At 43.1% G+C, this 17,321-nt stretch overlaps 1 protein-coding gene across 1 annotated transcript in view; it reads left to right on the plus strand.

Moving 5' to 3' along the window:
* Positions 1 to 17,321, plus strand: part of LOC126354751 (proton-coupled amino acid transporter-like protein CG1139) — a 150,948-nt gene that overhangs the window by 25,059 nt on the left and 108,568 nt on the right. The window contains exon 2 of the mRNA XM_050004631.1: positions 11,312 to 11,451. Coding sequence (XP_049860588.1) covers positions 11,318 to 11,451 — 134 coding nt within the window. The 5' untranslated portion in view covers positions 11,312 to 11,317. The remainder of the gene's footprint in view (positions 1 to 11,311; positions 11,452 to 17,321) is intronic.

Below are 17,321 nucleotides of genomic sequence, written 5' to 3' on the forward strand. Positions count from 1 at the left end.
TTCGGAAATCACTACGTCACTTCCACCCATCTTACACTTGAATTAGACCGTACCGTGTTACATACTAATTGTACGGCACTAGGGAATCTGTGAAAGAGTGGACAGGGTTTCTGCAATTTACTGTAGCTCACATTTAGTAGTTGCTAAACTAATCTGGTATCGGAAATGCGGGCAGCGGTTCTTCGCACTCTGATTTCTTAAAACCGTGTTGCCCACACTTCTGTCACTGTATTACGTGTGAGGTGCTGTTTGCTCTTGGAACCATGCTTTATTATAGATTCTAACCTGGGGCGACAACGCCAGTAAGAGCGAATGTGGCCGTCCAGCAACTTCTCTTGCTCAAGCAGTTGAAGCGTCAGAAGATGGCATGGCTGCAATGATATCAATAACAGCCCAAAGAATGTTTACGTACACGCTAAAAAGACGAAGCAACTAACAGGGCCCAGTAGAGAGCAACTCGAAAAGGAGAGAATCAGGAAGTTTGGGTTTAAAGTCTCTTTGACATCGAGATCTTTAATGACGGAGCACAAGCTCGCGTTGTGTCAAGGATGAGGAAGGAAACCGGCCGTGCCCTATCAAAGGAACTATCCCAGCATATGTCTGGAGCGATTTAGGGAAATCATTGAAAACCTAAATCTGGATGGCTGGACGCGTGTGAACCGTCGTCCTCCCGAATACGGATGCAGTGTGACAACCAGCAATTAGTCATACGAGCGTCGAGAACTAATTCATGTCAGTAGCAGACTACAGAAAGTTGTTCTGTCAGTGAATGTAGTTACCGTCTGCTGAGGCCTTTACCTTGCTGGCTTCCATTACCACAAGCCTCAAGGGATAACATATAATTCTGTCTCATGTGCGATCCAGGTGATCAAAATTTCTGGGGGTTAGTCGTGTGGTATGACGAATATCTTTTATATTCAGGCGAGGTTGGCAGGATGCCTCTGTGGAGATCGATAACAGTCCCTATTCTCCAGATCACTTCAATACCAGAACACAAAGGGACAGCACAAGCCCAAAATCTGGGGTTGGACGAGGAAGTGCTCTTGGAGGAATCACACAAGTTTTAGAAGAATGTTCAGTGTCAACTGTTCGATCTTCTTGTCAGGAAGAATGGAAGCCTGGCATCCACTTAATGCAGAACGACTACACCATACACAGGGGTACCGGCATTGCTACGGCACTTAAATTAAATCGAACAGGTTTGTGTACCGATGTTTGGAACTTGGAACACCTTCTGAAAGGGCTTCATGGACTCTTCGGAATTATGGTTTGGCCGTTTGAGAGAGGCTTCGGGGACGATAGCATATTTCTTAATCTCTCATCTCATCCTTCCCCGATACAGCAACGAAGCTTTGGACGATAAGATGTTTAGAGTGGCTACAGTAACTCCAAGCCACTTTGACCAATCATGAGCCGTGGCGACGTCAATTCATGGCCATTGGCTTGAGAGCACTACGTCATAAGCGCGGGTTTCTTAAATACTGTGTCACAGTCAGTCAGCATCTGCTACATCGGTATATCCCATCTCAGATGTGCATCTACAGAATCACTCACATCCGCACACACACACACACACACACACACATTTAGAGCTCCCAATAATACCTCAGAATTTAACCAGTTATTAAAATGAGACAGCCATTTAAATGAGTCAGCCATTCGCAACCCAGCATTCTACTGGCAGTTGCAACAAAACGGCCAATCAATATGAAGTCAGCATCTTGGAAATCTTTAAAAGAATCCAAATGATCTAAATTTAGCACCATGTTCAAAAGCATCCGATTGGCTTGAATTTTCCATTAATTGCGACCACGTTCAAAAGTATCTGAACTATTTGAATTTTGTGTAAGTTGGCACCATGTTCAGAGGTTGTCAGGATCATCTGCACATGATTGTCGAATGCTACCTGTGCTTGATGAAGGTGAGGAAAGGAGCAGTTGTGTCGTTCAGTAGATGCTGGCCGCCAGACTGTGATATCTTTGATCGAAAACGATGCCCATTTATACTAGTCCAGTATGTAATTGCTTAGCTGAAGATCTGCTTTCGACCACATAGACCATAACAAACATGTAGTTTGGTGGTGTAGTAACTATCCTGCTGTAGTCATTTTGCCTTTGTGCTGTGTGGTCGTTATTGCATTGCTAGCCCATTGCCTGGCCGACAATGAACCAGTCTTCTGGTGGTCTTGCTGCATCTGACGTGACGATGGTGGTCAGCTCCCACCTCATCTGCTCGGTAACACCTCTAACTAGTGGCCGTGCTACAACAAGCGTATCGCTTATCATAATATGTAAGTATATTTGCAGATCTCTGATTGCGAACAAAAATTCGATCTTTGCAACAAAATAAAATTATTCATCAAAATAGCTAAAATTTTAAGAAAAAACATTTCATAAACGAATTTTTCTGTAACATTAAAAAAATACCCATGATACAAATTGGCTATATTGAGATAATGTACAGTTTAAGCAACATGTCATAAAATGCATTTTAACCACGAGCTGTTTATTTGTCCCATTATTCAGCTCCCGGTTTCAGTTACAAACCATCATCCAGGATGTAGGGTACAACAGATTAGTTACAAACACCCCATATTTCTTTGAAGCTGAAGAGTATCTAAATTATCGAGTGAAATTGTATAAACAATTTGTCTTAGAGTACTGAAAGTCATATCTTATGTCAAACACATCGACAACTCCTATGACGTCTGTCTCTTTGACATAAGATATGACTGTCAGTACTCTAAGACAAATTGTTTGTAGAATTCCACTTGATAATTTCGATACTATTCAGCTTCAAAGGAATATGGGACGTTTTTAACTAATCTGCTGTACCCTACGTCCTGGATGATGGTTGATAAAAGAAACCGGTAGCTGACTAATGGGACAAATAAACAGCTGATGGATAAAATGCATTTTATAAAATACTTCATGGCTCTTGAACCTCACCTTACAGGGACATTACTAAGCAGCATTTGCCGAAAAGCTTAATTTGATCATTGTACCGCAAGGAAACTAAAAGTTTCTGTATTACTGATCATAATGTATAAGGATTTGTTCTGCAACATTACAAAACATGCACGGCGCTACCGCTAATCCAATTTACAACTTAGAGTGCACTTTTCAATGAGACTACTTTGATTTCTTTTGTCAAAGTAAAGCCGGCCGTGGTGGCCGAGCGGTTCTAGGCGCTTCACTCCGGAGCCGCGGGTATACTACGGTTCGAATCCTGCCTCGTTCATGGGTGTGTGATCTCCTTAGGTTAGTTAGGTTTAAGTAGTTTTAAGTTCTAGGGGACTGATGACCTCAGATGTTAAGTCTCATAGTGCTCAGAGCCATTTGAACCATTTGTCAAAATAAACAACTTCATTACCCAGTCTAAACTGTCTGTATTATTTGTGAAAAACTCGTCTTAGTTCGACTAAAATCGAAATACAAATTAGACAAACATTTTAGTGACCGTCATGCTATGGTATTAACTTTATCTTCCGTTACAAAACGTTTGTCATGTTCTGCCGATAATGCTAACATATGCTGTCCTATAGTGGAGACAACAAGTCAACTAGATGAAGTAGCATACTGAACAGTATGTAGTAACAGTCATTCATACTGGGAAGAAATCGGGGTTGCTATGTTTTCAACTATCCACTTTCAACTACTTATCAATGTCAACAATCTCCTATCAATTTACATTATTCAGATACTTTTGAATATGGCATAAAATTCAGATCGGTTGAATACTTTTGAACAGGATGTTCATTTGCACAAAATTCAGACTGTTAGGATACTTTTGAACGTGGTGTAAGGTACAAATCATTGGAATCCTTTTAAACACTGCCAAGACAGTGGCTAAATAGTGAATAGCTCATAAATTTTAAAGGCCAGCAAAATACTGGCCTTCATTTATCCCGTTTTAATGACTGGTGAAATACTGGACTGCGATTTTGAGACCTTGTGTGTGTGTGTGTGTGTGTGTGTGTGTGCGTGTGTGTGTGTGCACAAGTGAGGTGAAATTCACTGGCAATGCATAATTTTAGCTACCGTGGCAGAAGTTTTTCTGACGAAACTACAGGTTACTACTGACACAGTATGTCGTCTTTGCAACTAGGCAGCCTGCTTGCGAGATGTCATGCGTTCAACTTTATTGAATCCACATGACTGCACCTCAGTACCCGTGGTCTAGGGGTAGCGTCTTTGATTCATAATCAAAACGGCTTCGGTCCCGATCCCTGCCACTGCCTAAATTTTGATAAATAATCAGCATTGGCGGCCGAAGACTTCCGGCATAAGAAGTCAGCCTCATTCTGCCAACGGCCTTGTCAAAGAGGGCGGAGGAGCGGATAGAGGTTCAGGGCACTCTCTTGTCCTAGGGGTGGGAAATTGCCCCTAAAGGCGGCAGAATCAGCAATGATTAACGACATGAGGATGTAGAAAGCAATGGAAACCACTGCATTAAAGACACGTAACGTGTATCCACAGGACATGTGGCCTGTAGTTGAAGAAGTGTCATGATGATCTCTCCATTGGCAAAAGATTCCGGAATAGTCCCCCATTTGGATCTCCGGGAGGGGACTGCCAAGGGGGAGGTTACCATGAGAAAAAGATTGAATAATCAACGAAAGGATAATGTTCTACGAGTCGGGGCGTGGAATGTCAGAAGCTTGAACGTGGTAGGGAATTTAGAAAATCTGAAAAGGGAAATGCAAAGGCTCAATCTAGATATAGTAGGGGTCAGTGAAGTGAAGTGGAAGGAAGTCAAGGATTTCTGGTCAGATGAGTATCGGGTAATATCAACAGCAGCAGAAAATGGTATAACAGGTGTAGGATTCGTTATGAATAGGAAGGTAGGGCAGAGGGTCTGTTACTGTGAACAGTTCAGTGACCGGGGTTGTTCTAATCAGAATCAACAGCAGACCAACACCGACAACGATAGTTGAGGTATACATGCCGACGTCGCAATCTGAAGATGAACAGATAGAGAAAGTGTATGAGGATATTGAAAGGGTAATGCAGTATGTAAAGGGGGACGAAAATCTAATAGTCATGGGCGACTGGAATGCAGTTGTAGGGGAAGGAGTAAAAGAAAAGGTTACAGGAGAATATGGGCTTGGGACAAGGAATGAAAGAGGAGAAAGACTAATTGAATTGTGTAACAAGTTTCAGCAAGTAATAGCGAATACCCTGTTCAAGAATCACAAGAGGAGGAGGTATACTTGGAAAAGGTCAGGAGATACGGGAAGATTTCAATCAGATCACATCATGGTCAGACAGAGATTCCGAAATCAGATACTGGATTGTAAGGCGTACCCAGGAGCAGATATAGACTCAGATAACAATATAGTAGTGATGAAAAGTAGGCTGAAGTTTAAGACATCAGTCAGGAAGAATCAATACGCAAAGAAGTGGGATACGGAAGTTCTAAGCAATGACGAGTTACGTTTGAAGTTATCTAACGCTATAGATACAGCAATAAGGAATAGCGCAGTAGGCAGCACAGTTGAAGAGGAATGGACATCTCTAAAAAGGGCCATCACAGAAGTTGGGAAGGAATACATAGGCACAAAGAAGGTAGCTGCGAAGAAACCATGGGCAACAGAAGAAATACTTCAGGTGATTGATGAAAGGAGGAAGTACAAACATGTTCCGGAAAAATCAGGAATACAGAAATACAAGTCGCTGAGGAATGAAATAAATACGAGGTGCAGGGAAGGACGAAATGGCTGCAGGAAAAATGTGAAGACATCGAAAAAGATATGATTGTCGGAAGAACAGACTCAGCATACAGGAAAGTCAAAACAACCTTTGGTGACATTAAAAGCAACGGTGGTAACATTAAGAGTGCAACGGGAATTCCACTGTTAAATGCAGAAGAGAGAGCAGACACGTGGAAAGAATACATTGAAAGCCTCTATGAGGGTGAAGATTTGTCTGATGTGATAGAAGAAGAAACAGGAGTCGATTTAGAAGAGATAGGGGATCCAGTATTAGAATCGGAATTTAAAAGAGCTTTGGAAGACTTACGGTCAAATAAGGCAGAAGCGATAGATAACATTCCATCAGAATTTCTAAAATCATTAGGGGAAGTGGCAACAAACGACTATTCACGTTGGTGTGTAGAATATATGAGTCTGGCGATGTACCATCTGACTTTCGGAAAAGCATCATCCAAACAATTCCGAAGACGGCAAGAGCTGACAAGTGCGAGAATTATCGCGCAATCAGCTTAACAGCTCATGCATCGAAGCTGCTTACAAGAATAATATACAGAATAATGGAAAAGAAAATTGAGAATGCGCTAGGTGACGATCAGTTTGGTTTTAGGAAAAGTAAAGGCACGAGAGAGGCAATTCTGACGTTACGGCTAATAATGGAAGCTAGGCTAAAGAAAAATCAAGACACATTCATAGGATTTGTCGACCTGGAAAAAGAGCGTTCGACAATATAAAATGGTGCAAGCTGTTCAAGATTCTGAAAAAAGTAGGGGTAAGCTATAGGGGGAGACGGGTCATATACAATATGTACAACAACCAAGAGGGAATAGTAAGAGTGGACGATCAAGAACGAAGTGCTCGTATTAAGAATGGTGTAAGACAAGGCTGTAGCCTTTCGCTCCTACTCTTCAATCTGTACATCGAGGAAGCAATGTTGGAAATAAAAGAAAGGTTCAGGAGTGGAATTAAAATACAAGGTGAAAGGTTATCAATGATACGATTCGCTGATGACATTGCTATCCTGAGTGATAGTGAAGAAGAATTAAATGATCTGCTGAACGGAATGAACAGTCTAATGAGTACACCGTATGGTTTGAGAGTAAATCGGAGAAAGACGAAGGTAATGAGAAGTAGTAGAAATGAGAACAGCGAGAAACGTAACATCAGGATTGATGGTCACGAAGTCGATGAAGTTAAGGAATTCTGCTACCTAGGCAGTAAAATAACCAATGACGGACGGAGCAAGGAGGACATCAAAAGCGGACTCGCTATGGCAAAAAAGGCATTTCTGGCCAAGAGAAGTCTACTAACATCAAATACCGGCCTTAATTTGAGGAAGAAATTTCTGAGGATGTACGTCTGGAGTACAGCATTGTATGGTAGTGAAACATGGACTGTGGGAATACTGGAACAGTAGAGAATCGAAGCATTTGAGATGTGGTGCTATAGACGAATGTTGAAAATAAGGTGGACAGATAAGGTAAGGAATGAGGAGGTTCTACGCAGAATCGGAGAGGAAAGGAATATGTGGAAAACGCTGATAAGGAGAAGGGACAGGATGATAGGACATCTGCTAAGACATGAGGGAATGACTTCCATGGTACTAGAGGGAGCTGTAGAGGGCAAAAACTGTAGTGGAAGACAGAGATTGGAATACGTCAAGCAAATAATTGAGGATGTAGGTTGCAAATAAAAAATGAGTGCACCAACGTTCAAGCTCAGCCAAAGCCACCTGTAGTCTCTGTAGTCATTCTACTCGCCTTATTGTCCAAAACTTCTCTGGTGTTCCAAGGAGGGGTGAGACGAAGGCTCACGAAAAACGCTGTAGTCACCTAGCGCTCTCCCACATCGCAAAACCACAGTGCTGAAGAATCCATCGAGATGTTTGAGACGCTAGTCCCAGTCTTGAAACATCGGTGCCCAAACCTGAAGGACTTGGTTTAGTTCTGGAAACTTTGCAGGCCGTTGGAGTGCTGATACAACTGACTGCCTGTGCAGTTACTTCCAACCTGTGCTCGCTGTTGTCATCTTCCACAGGGTGGATCACAAGCATCTCTTCTACCAGATAAGAAAATTAAACGATTGGCAATGTACGTTCTTCTAAAAGGTTGGTGATTACTCCGATAGCGTCTTAGATGAAATTTATATCAGTTCCCTCTCTTCACCCAACAGTCGTCCAACGTGAGATATCCGGGCTCATGCTGTCACACTGTTCTGTGGTGGCGAAGTGATTTGGAGAAAGGGGAGTGTTATTGGGTCACCACACAGACCATCTGCCTTTCTCGTCAGATCAAAAAAAAAAAAAAAAAAAAAAAAAAAAATCCGTCGGTTCTTACCACTAACTACCAGACGTTCTCGCCAGCAGAGGGTACTGCTGACAAGACGATATGTTTTCTGTTCCATACTAGGAGGCTTGTGGAAATTAAAAATACCCTAAATTGGAACGATCACATAGATAATGTTGTGGGTAGAGCTAACCAAAGACTGCGGTTCATTAGTAGAACACTTAGAAGGTGCAACAGGTTTACTAAAGAGACTGCTTACACCACGCTTGACCGCCCTATTCTGGAGTATTGGTGTGCTGTGTGGAATCCGCATCAGATGGGACTGACGGATGACATCGAAAAAGTACAAAGAAGGGCAGCTCGTTTTGCATTATCGGGAAATAGGGGAGATAGTGCCACAGACATGATACTTGAATTGGAGTGGCAATCATTAAAACGAAGACGTTTTTCGTTGCGACGGGATCTTCTCATGAAATTTCAATCACCAGTTTTCTTCTCCGATTGCGAAAACATTCTGTTGGCACCCATCTACGTAGGGAGAAATGATCATCACGATATAATAAGAGAAATCAGGGCTCGCACAGAAAAATTTAAGTGCTCATTTTTCCCTCGCGGCGTTCGAGAGTGGAACAGTAGAGACACAGCTTTACTGTGGTTCGTTGAACCCTCTGCCAGGCACTTTATTGTGAATAGCAGAGTAATCACATAGATGTAGCTATAGAGATAGATGTAGATGATGGAAACCAACAGCGTTAAGCCGTCAGCAGACAGCCGGCATATACAGCTCTCTGTCCATTTCTGTATCTAGCATTAATGAATTTTCGACGCTGGCTCTCTGTTGGTCCCTGTAAGTTGCTTTGTCTTTTTGGGGAGTACGAAATCATTCTTGATATCTTCCTACTTCTATCCACGTTTTCTTAATTACCTGTTTTTTGATGACTAGAAGCTACTGGCCGGCCGCATTCTCGCATACCTACTATGTAACCCCTAGTCAGCTACTATAAAAAAAGTGTGGTTCGAGGAGAAATCAGCACAAATACAGTTCCTAAAAAAATCTGAGTAAGATGAACTGTTGTCTAAAGTTGCGATATCTGATTAGATTTTTCGGGAAGATATTTTTGATCGTAACTGTACCACAGCGACTGTTAAACGTCAGTTGTAGTAAACTGCAGAAACCCTGTCCGTATCGGAATCAATATAGAAAGTAGTGATGGAAAATTGATCGAAAGTTACTGTCTAACTCAGATGTAACATTGGCGGGAGAGCCGTAGTTGTTATCGGAAAGAATTCTTGCTGAGCAGAAGTCTGCACCATAATGCAGCAATGGGTGGAAAGTCTGTGCAAGTGTAAGATCCATATTGAATGCTACTTTAATAGACGGTAAAGTGACAGTTTATTTAGCAAATAAGTCATTCATTGATAACTAAAAAAATTGGCATTACGGTAACTGTTGTCTCTGTGTTCTCGAGACGAGTGAGATAAAGAGAGCGATAGGAACAGAGAGAGAGAGAGAGAGAGAGAGAGAGAGAGAGAGAGAGAGAGAGAGAGAGAGAGAGAGAAAAGTGTGTGTGTGTGAGAGAGAGAGAGAGAGAGAAAAGTGTGTGTGTGTGTGTGTGTGAGAGAGAGAGAGAGAGAGAGAGAGAGAGAGAGAGAGTGAAAGAAAGAAAGAGAAAGAGACATCGCTATTAGACTACGCTAATCGTTATTTGCGAAAGTATTTTTGGATATTTGTAATTGTATTGTAATTCTGTTAAAATTTTATTTATTTTTCACTAAGATAATAGTGAAAATTATGTCGGTTCGTTTGTACTATGAAGGATGTATACTAGGACTCCAAACAAAGAAAAACATGAACTACGCAACTCCACTTTTTCAAGATGATAATTGATACACTATGACTACCTCTCGTATCCTTGTAAGACTCTGTATATCTCTGATAAAGTGTCATAAATGCATTGAAACTTTTACAAAAGTATTTTAGGATAAGACAAGATCAATGTTATCATACTTAATACACATAGCAACAAGTGTGAAGTACATTCTATAGTAAAAATGTATTATACAGACTACAGGTGATTTACTGGTTTATGTTGGATGTGTGTATTATTCAGTAATTCATTTAGTCAGACATTGGATTTCGTCAATAGTAACATGAAGGAGGTTTTTCACGGATGTAGAACGAATCACTCCCGTCGGAGGTTCGAGCCCTCCCTTTGGCGTGGGTGTGTATGTGTTGTCCTTAGTGTAAGTAAGTTTAAGTTAGATTAAGTAGTGTGTAAGCCTAGGGACAGATGACCTCAGTAGTTTGGTCCCATAAAACTTACCACAAATTTCAATTTACAGCGAATCACGTTGTAGACTAGCAGGGTGAAGGATCCGTTGACGATGACCACTGCAGAATTTACTAACAACAAATTACGACTGTCACTATTCTACAAAAATCCTAAAAGAGCTACCGACTTCGAAAAATATTCGTTGCTATTCCTCCTACACCACTCAGCTTCTGAAGTTATCTAATAGTTCAAACAACGAATTTTAACTTTATACAGACCACTATTAGCTGTCTATGATTCAGACGCCCCTACCTATGTGTTTTGTGCAACCTGCAATGTCTTCGAAACCTACCCACAAGATATTCATATTCTCTTTCGCTACACACATATTATTAGTTCTACAGAAAAAATGAACAGGATCTTTTTGTAGGAAGTTTTATGAAGTTAAGTTCTGTACTGCGTTACGTTTTCGCTGGATTCCACGGTTTTGTAGTTATTCAACAAAACATCTTTGAAGCATATTTTTGTAAGTTTTTCTTGAATAGTGGAGAACTAATATCCCTAGCGAAAACGTACCACGCCACAAAATGTAACAACAACAGATTTCCTATAAAAAGGTCCAGCAAATTTTTTTTGTGTAGGACTAATAGCGTGCGCATAATGAGCGACAGCATATGAAAATCTTGTGCGTGTTATTTGACGGCATCACGGGTTGCGTAAGACCCATAGGTAGGGACAGCCGAATAACTCTGTGTTATGGAAAAATCAGGCATGATCTGTCTGATTATTAAAATAGCAATTACGCCGAATTTACATTCCTGATTTCAAATATTCAGGTATACTGTAGAGTAAGTTGCTCATGAGACACTGTTTCACTTTATGTTGAAATATCTGTGGATTTTTGTTTTCCTGACTGATATCTTGCCAGTCTGTTACAGATTTTCGTCCCAGAATACAAAACTCTATTTTAAACGCCAGAGACGGATGGATAGTCTGTACGGAAAACATCTTTATGTTACATGAGTCCTGGTGTCCTGTTCCAGAGCGCCATGTTGGGAGAGAGGAATCCAGCGCTGGAGTACGGCATAGCGCGCAAGCAGGGCCCGTTCCCCCTGCTGGAGCTGCCCAGGACGACCTCTCTCCAGTCCGGCTGGTCCGCCGACTCCGTCAGCACTGCCTCCACGTGAGTCTCGACCTGTGTCTGTCCCAGACTAAGATCACCACAACCATGAATTCTTTCAATGTTGTACGAGGTGCATTTAAGTTCTAAAGCCTACGATTTTTTTCTCTGGACTGGAAAGAGATTGAAACATGCGCATTGTTTTAAAATGAGGCCGCGTTCATTGTCAATACGTCCCAGAGATGGCAGCACCGTACGGCAGATGGAATTTTACCGCCAGCGGCGAGAATGAGAACTGTTTTAAATACTTAAAATGGCGACGTTTTCCTTACTTGAACAGCGTGCAATCATTCGTTTTCTGAATCTGCGTGGTGTGAAACCAATTGAAATTCATCGACAGTTGAAGGAGACATGTGGTGATGGAGTTATGGTTGTGTCGAAAGTGCGTTCGTGGGTGCGACAGTTTAATGAAGGCAGAACATCGTGTGACAACAAACCGAAACAACCTCGGGCTCGCACAAGCCGGTCTGACGACACGATCGAGAAAGTGGAGAGGTTTTGGGGGATCGCCGAATGACTGTTGAACAGATCACCTCCAGAGTTGGCATTTCTGTGGGTTCTGTGCACACAATCCTGAATGACGACCTGAAAAGGCGAAAAGTGTCATCCAGGTGGGTGCCACGAATGCTGACGGACGACCACATGGCTGCCCGTGTGGAATGTTGCCAAGCAATGTTGACGTGCATCGACAGCATGAATGGGACTTTCTTTTCGTCGGTTGCGACAATGGATGAGACGTGGATGCTATTTTTCAGTCCACAAACAAAGCGCCAGTCAGCTCAATGGAAACACACAGATTCACCGCCACCAAAAAAATTTCGGGTAACCGCGAGTGCTGAAAAAATGATGGTGTCCATGTTATGGGACAGCGAGGGCGTAATCCTTACCGATTGCGTTCCAAGGGACACTACGGTGACAGGTGCATCCTACGCAAATGTTTTGAAGAACAAATTCATTCGTGCACTTCAACAAAAACGTCCGGGAAGGGCTGCGCGTGTGCTGTTTCACCAAGACAACGCACCCGCACATCGAGCTAACGTTACGCAACAGTTTCTTCGTGATAACAACTTTGAAGTGATTCCTCATGCTCCCTACTCACCTGACCTGGCTTCTAGTGACTTTTGGCTTTTTCTAACAATGAAAGATACTCTTCGTGGCCACACATTCACCAGCCTTGCCGCTATTGCCTCAGCGATTTTCCAGTGGTCAAAACAGACTCCTAAAGAAGCCTTCGCCGGTGCCATGGAACCATGGCGTCAGCGTTGTGAAAAATGTGTACGTCTGCAGGGCGATTACGTCGAGAAGTAACGCCAGTTTCATCGATTTCGGGTGAGTAGTTAATTAGAAAAAAAAAATTGGAGGCCTTAGAACTTGAATGCACCTCGTTCACTTGATCATGTAGGGTTGTTGTATGTGAAGTGCCTCACTGAGCTCTGACGAATAAGCTGCTTGAAAAGAAAGAAAGATTTGTATGGCCCCGAGGGAAACATCCAATCAACTAATCGCAGAAGATTTGACCTCTCCATGCACAATGGCTCTTTCGCTCACGGTGTGTGAATGTCGTGCCTTGAATGTAAATTTCTGGGTGTAGGTGACTCTAATGGTTGTATATGCAGGATGTTCACAATCCCTATACAGGTGTCGAGGGTTGTAGATGTAACAGACGAAGTTATCTTAAGGAATCCATTTCCAAAAGTATTTTGTTTGCATTTAAATAAGTTTGCAGACCAGATCAGTTTCAGCTCTCCCACTACCCAGTATCTTCATACACTGAGGAGACGCCGCCACCATTTGTACCCTGTCATAAGGTGGTTCTGTTTACAGTCACTGCTTCAGCCTCGTGCTCACTTGTCCGTTCACCACTGAGCAGTAAGTAAGACCGAGACAGTACAGTCCTAAAGTATCGATTGCACACCAAACAGCGCAGTGCCATAAAACGGCATCAGGAAGTCGGTGAACCACACGCCGATGGGAGAAGCTGGCAGCGCCACACCTCCAGTTCAGCGGCCCCCATCAACACTGACTTAACCAACCGCCCATCGCTGGTCGGCCCAGTTCGGTCGCAGACTTCGAGAGCGTCAGTACTGAGTAATAGGAGGACGATACTTAGCCTGCATTCTGCGTGCAGTAAGTGTGTGTAAAAGTAACTGCATGGAGGAGGCACAGGAAGGAGATCCAGCCACATCACAGCAAGGAGTTAAGTTATATGTCTCTCCTTTTTAGGAATGAAGAGTCCTACTAATTTGAAAGAGTTATTTACAGATCATTTTGGATTCCTGCCACCGGCCGTCGCAACTTCTCTCCTTCCTTGTTTGTGTCATTGCTGACTACCACAATAGCTGACACAACGTAGACAGTACAGGATGGCTGAACACACGTTCGAAGGGAACACAGAGTTGTAAATGATTTACGATGAGTCTGGACATAACGACAGAGCTGCACCAAGCATTTATCGAAAGTGTTTTCGTTTCCTTATCAGTCCGTCACATACCATTTTCGACAGACTGGAACGAATTCCGTAAACTGGTCCGTTCGCAACTACACTGGTGTGCCAAACTTAAGAAGCAAAGTAACTTTCGCATAATGTGTCTCTGATAAGTAATACAGCTCGACGATATTTGGACCACACGTAGAAACAACTGTAAGGTAAATGAAACAAACACGCACTGACACCAAACAAAAGACAATAATTACACATAAGTCACCGTTATTTATCATGGTCTCCTGGGTATTGCAAAAGGCATGACATGGTTCTTAGTAGGCTGTGTGATCACCAGAGAAGGCAATGCATGCTCTGCAACGTGCTCCCACGCTGGCCACAAGGCTAGTATCATGGTTCTTGTGGCAGGACCCTTCTTTCCTCCACCAGGGCCGTTCGCAGCTGCTGGATGGTTGTTGGTGAATGTGGGCATGCTCCTCAACTCATCCCACATGGGATCAGTGGGATTTAAGTTGGAGGAACGTTCAGGCCAGACCATTTCCCACATATCGTCCCACTCCAAGAGCCCCTCTACCCGCTTTGTCCAGCGCCGAATGCATCCCTGAAAAGACGCACTGGCGAAGGTGCCAGAATGATATTGACTGGAGAGTGTACTGTGCTCAAAGATCTGGTGGTCAGTATGCTCATGCAACATTATGCCTACGCATACCATAGCACCTGCACCACCAAAACGATCATATTCATCAATGTTCTTAGTTACATTGCGTGTTCCCGCCTCTCGCCATAAGGGTCCGATCAGAATCACAACCCACAGTGATTTTACTCTCATCTGACAAGAGCTCGTGACTTCAGTCCTCGCTGATCTAGCCCCCTATGCTCTTGGCATCATCTCAAACCGTGTCGCTGACATCCGGGTCTCAATAGAACAAAGCAAACGAGCCCTCGAGGAAAGAGACCACCACTATGCAGTCACCACGCCACTGTGGAACATGAGATTGCGTGTCTTGCAGTCCTTTTAAATTTCGCAACAAATCCCACGCACTGTTTGATGTGCATCCCTTCTTTCCTGTTGTACGATATAACAGTCATCTGCTGTTGTAGTTGCCTGTGGTTCAGAACACTCCCCATGCACGTTACAAACTACTGTAAGCGATACAAAACTTCTGGGATCCACTCGTCAGACTTCATCGTTTTTCAGTTTCCTTATGTTTCTTCCCCGTGTAAAGTTATCCATATGTTGTCTTTGAGCCTAACAATACCGCCACGGTTCACTGTAAAAGCTCACTGATTGACACACACCGTCTTCCAATTCGTTCAACTGTCTCCTGTTGCGGGGTCAGCCCCATTTGGCTCTATACTCACTCTAACTGAAAGCTATGTGGCTTCCAGCTTTCTGTGGAAGACCTCTAGCAACACCTTCCCACACATTCATTCGTTTCATTCTAGTAGTTAATGAACTATGCGATCAAACGTGTCCGGACACCTGGTTGAAAATAACTTACAAGTTCGTGGCGCTCTCCATCGGTACTGCTGGAATTGAGTATGGTGTTGGTCCATCCCTAACCTTGATGACAGCCTCCACTCTCGCAGGCATGCGTTCAATCAGGTGCTGGAAGGTTTCTCGGGCAATGGCAGCCAATTCTTCACGGAGTGCTGCATTGAGAGGAGGAAGCGGCGTCGGCCTGCTTGGCGTGGCTCGGCGTTCGAAAACATCCCAAAAATGTTCTATAGGATTCAGGTCAGGACTCTGTGCAGGCCAGTCCATTACATGGATATTATTGTCGTGTAACAACTCAGTCACATGCCGTGCAATATTAACAGGTGCTCGATCGTGTTGAAAGATGGAATTACCATACCCGAATTGCTCTTTAACGGTGGGAAGCAAGAGGGTGCTTAAAACAAACAAAGCAACAAAGGGGTGCAAACCCCCTCCATGAGAAACACGACCACACCATAACACCACCGCCACTGAATTTTACTGTTGGGACTACACATGTTGACAGATGACGTTCGTCAGGCATTCGCCATAAGCGCACCCTGCCATCGGATAGCCACATTGTGTACCGTGAATCGTCACTCAACACACTGTTCAATCGTCCAATGTTTACGCTTCTTACACCGAGCGAGCAGTCGTTTAGCTTTTATCGGGATGATGTGTGGTTTATGAGCAGTCGCTCGACCATGAATCCCAGTTTTGTCACCTCCTGTCTAACTGTCATAGTACTTTCTGTGGATCCTGATGCAGTTTGGGATTCCTGTGTGATGGTATGGATAGATGTCTGGCTATTACACATTACGATCCTCTTCAACTGCCGGCGGTCTCTGTAACAGATGAGTTCGGTCTGTACGCTTTTGTGCTCTACGTGTCCCTTCACGTTTCCACTTCACTATCACATCGGAAACAGTGGATCTAGGAATGTTTAGGAGTGTGAAAATCTCGCGTACAGGCGTATGACACAAGTTGCACCCATTCATGTGACTTCGTACAAAGTCCATGAGTTCTGCGGAGCACCCCTTTCTGCTCTCTCACGATGTCTGATGACTAAAGAGGTCGCTGATATGGAGTAGCTGGCAGTAAGTGGCAGGACAATCCCCTTAATATGAAAAACTCACGTTTTTTGGGATGTCTGGATACTTTTCATCACATTGTGTATGTTATGTTGCTTTACTTATTTTGGCCATACGTTCTGTGGTGTAGTGTATAGGGGCTTCGCAGACGCACCGCGTCGCAATGAAGAGAACCAGAGGATGTGTGCTACATACGTTACTTATGCTGTGACCTCGGTCCGTGACACCATCTGGTGTTTTCCACCCTTAGCACCAACTGAATATGCGTGTGTTGGCTTCGGCAGATTTCCGCTATGTGTAAATTACTGTAGACGGTTTCTACATCATTGTGTTGACAAGCCCAAATTACAGTGACGTATTCTTTCTTCGAATGAAGCTCATTTTACTAGAAAGGATGTTTTGCATTTGTGAAACAGCCTCATTTGAGATGACAAAAATTTTCATTCCACACATTCACGTCGATTTTAGGAATTGTCCCATGTCAGTGTATGGAGTGGTACCATCGATCGTATTGGTCCATACGTTCTTCCATGCCTCCTAATGGGTCCCAGATATTTGACATTCTTGCTAGAGGTACTGGTGGAGTTAAGGGGAGTTAGAACAGAAAAAAAATTTCTCACATTGCCAGATTTTTGTCTCATTATAAAATCTGCAGTTTTCAGAGTAAAATGATATATATACTCTTATGGGAAGTATTTTATTTTATTTTTTAAATATAATCTACATCGGTTGAAAACATTAAAATTTTTACGTACATTACTTCAAGATCTAATAAAATCGGATTTTTTTTATAGAAGGCTGTGGATTGCTCTAAAGGTCATTTGCGGAAGAGGATGGGCACCAGGTTGAGGAAATTTAAACATAG

Source organism: Schistocerca gregaria, chromosome 3 (assembly GCF_023897955.1).
Source record: "Schistocerca gregaria isolate iqSchGreg1 chromosome 3, iqSchGreg1.2, whole genome shotgun sequence".
NCBI classification, from domain to species: Eukaryota; Metazoa; Arthropoda; class Insecta; order Orthoptera; family Acrididae; genus Schistocerca; species Schistocerca gregaria.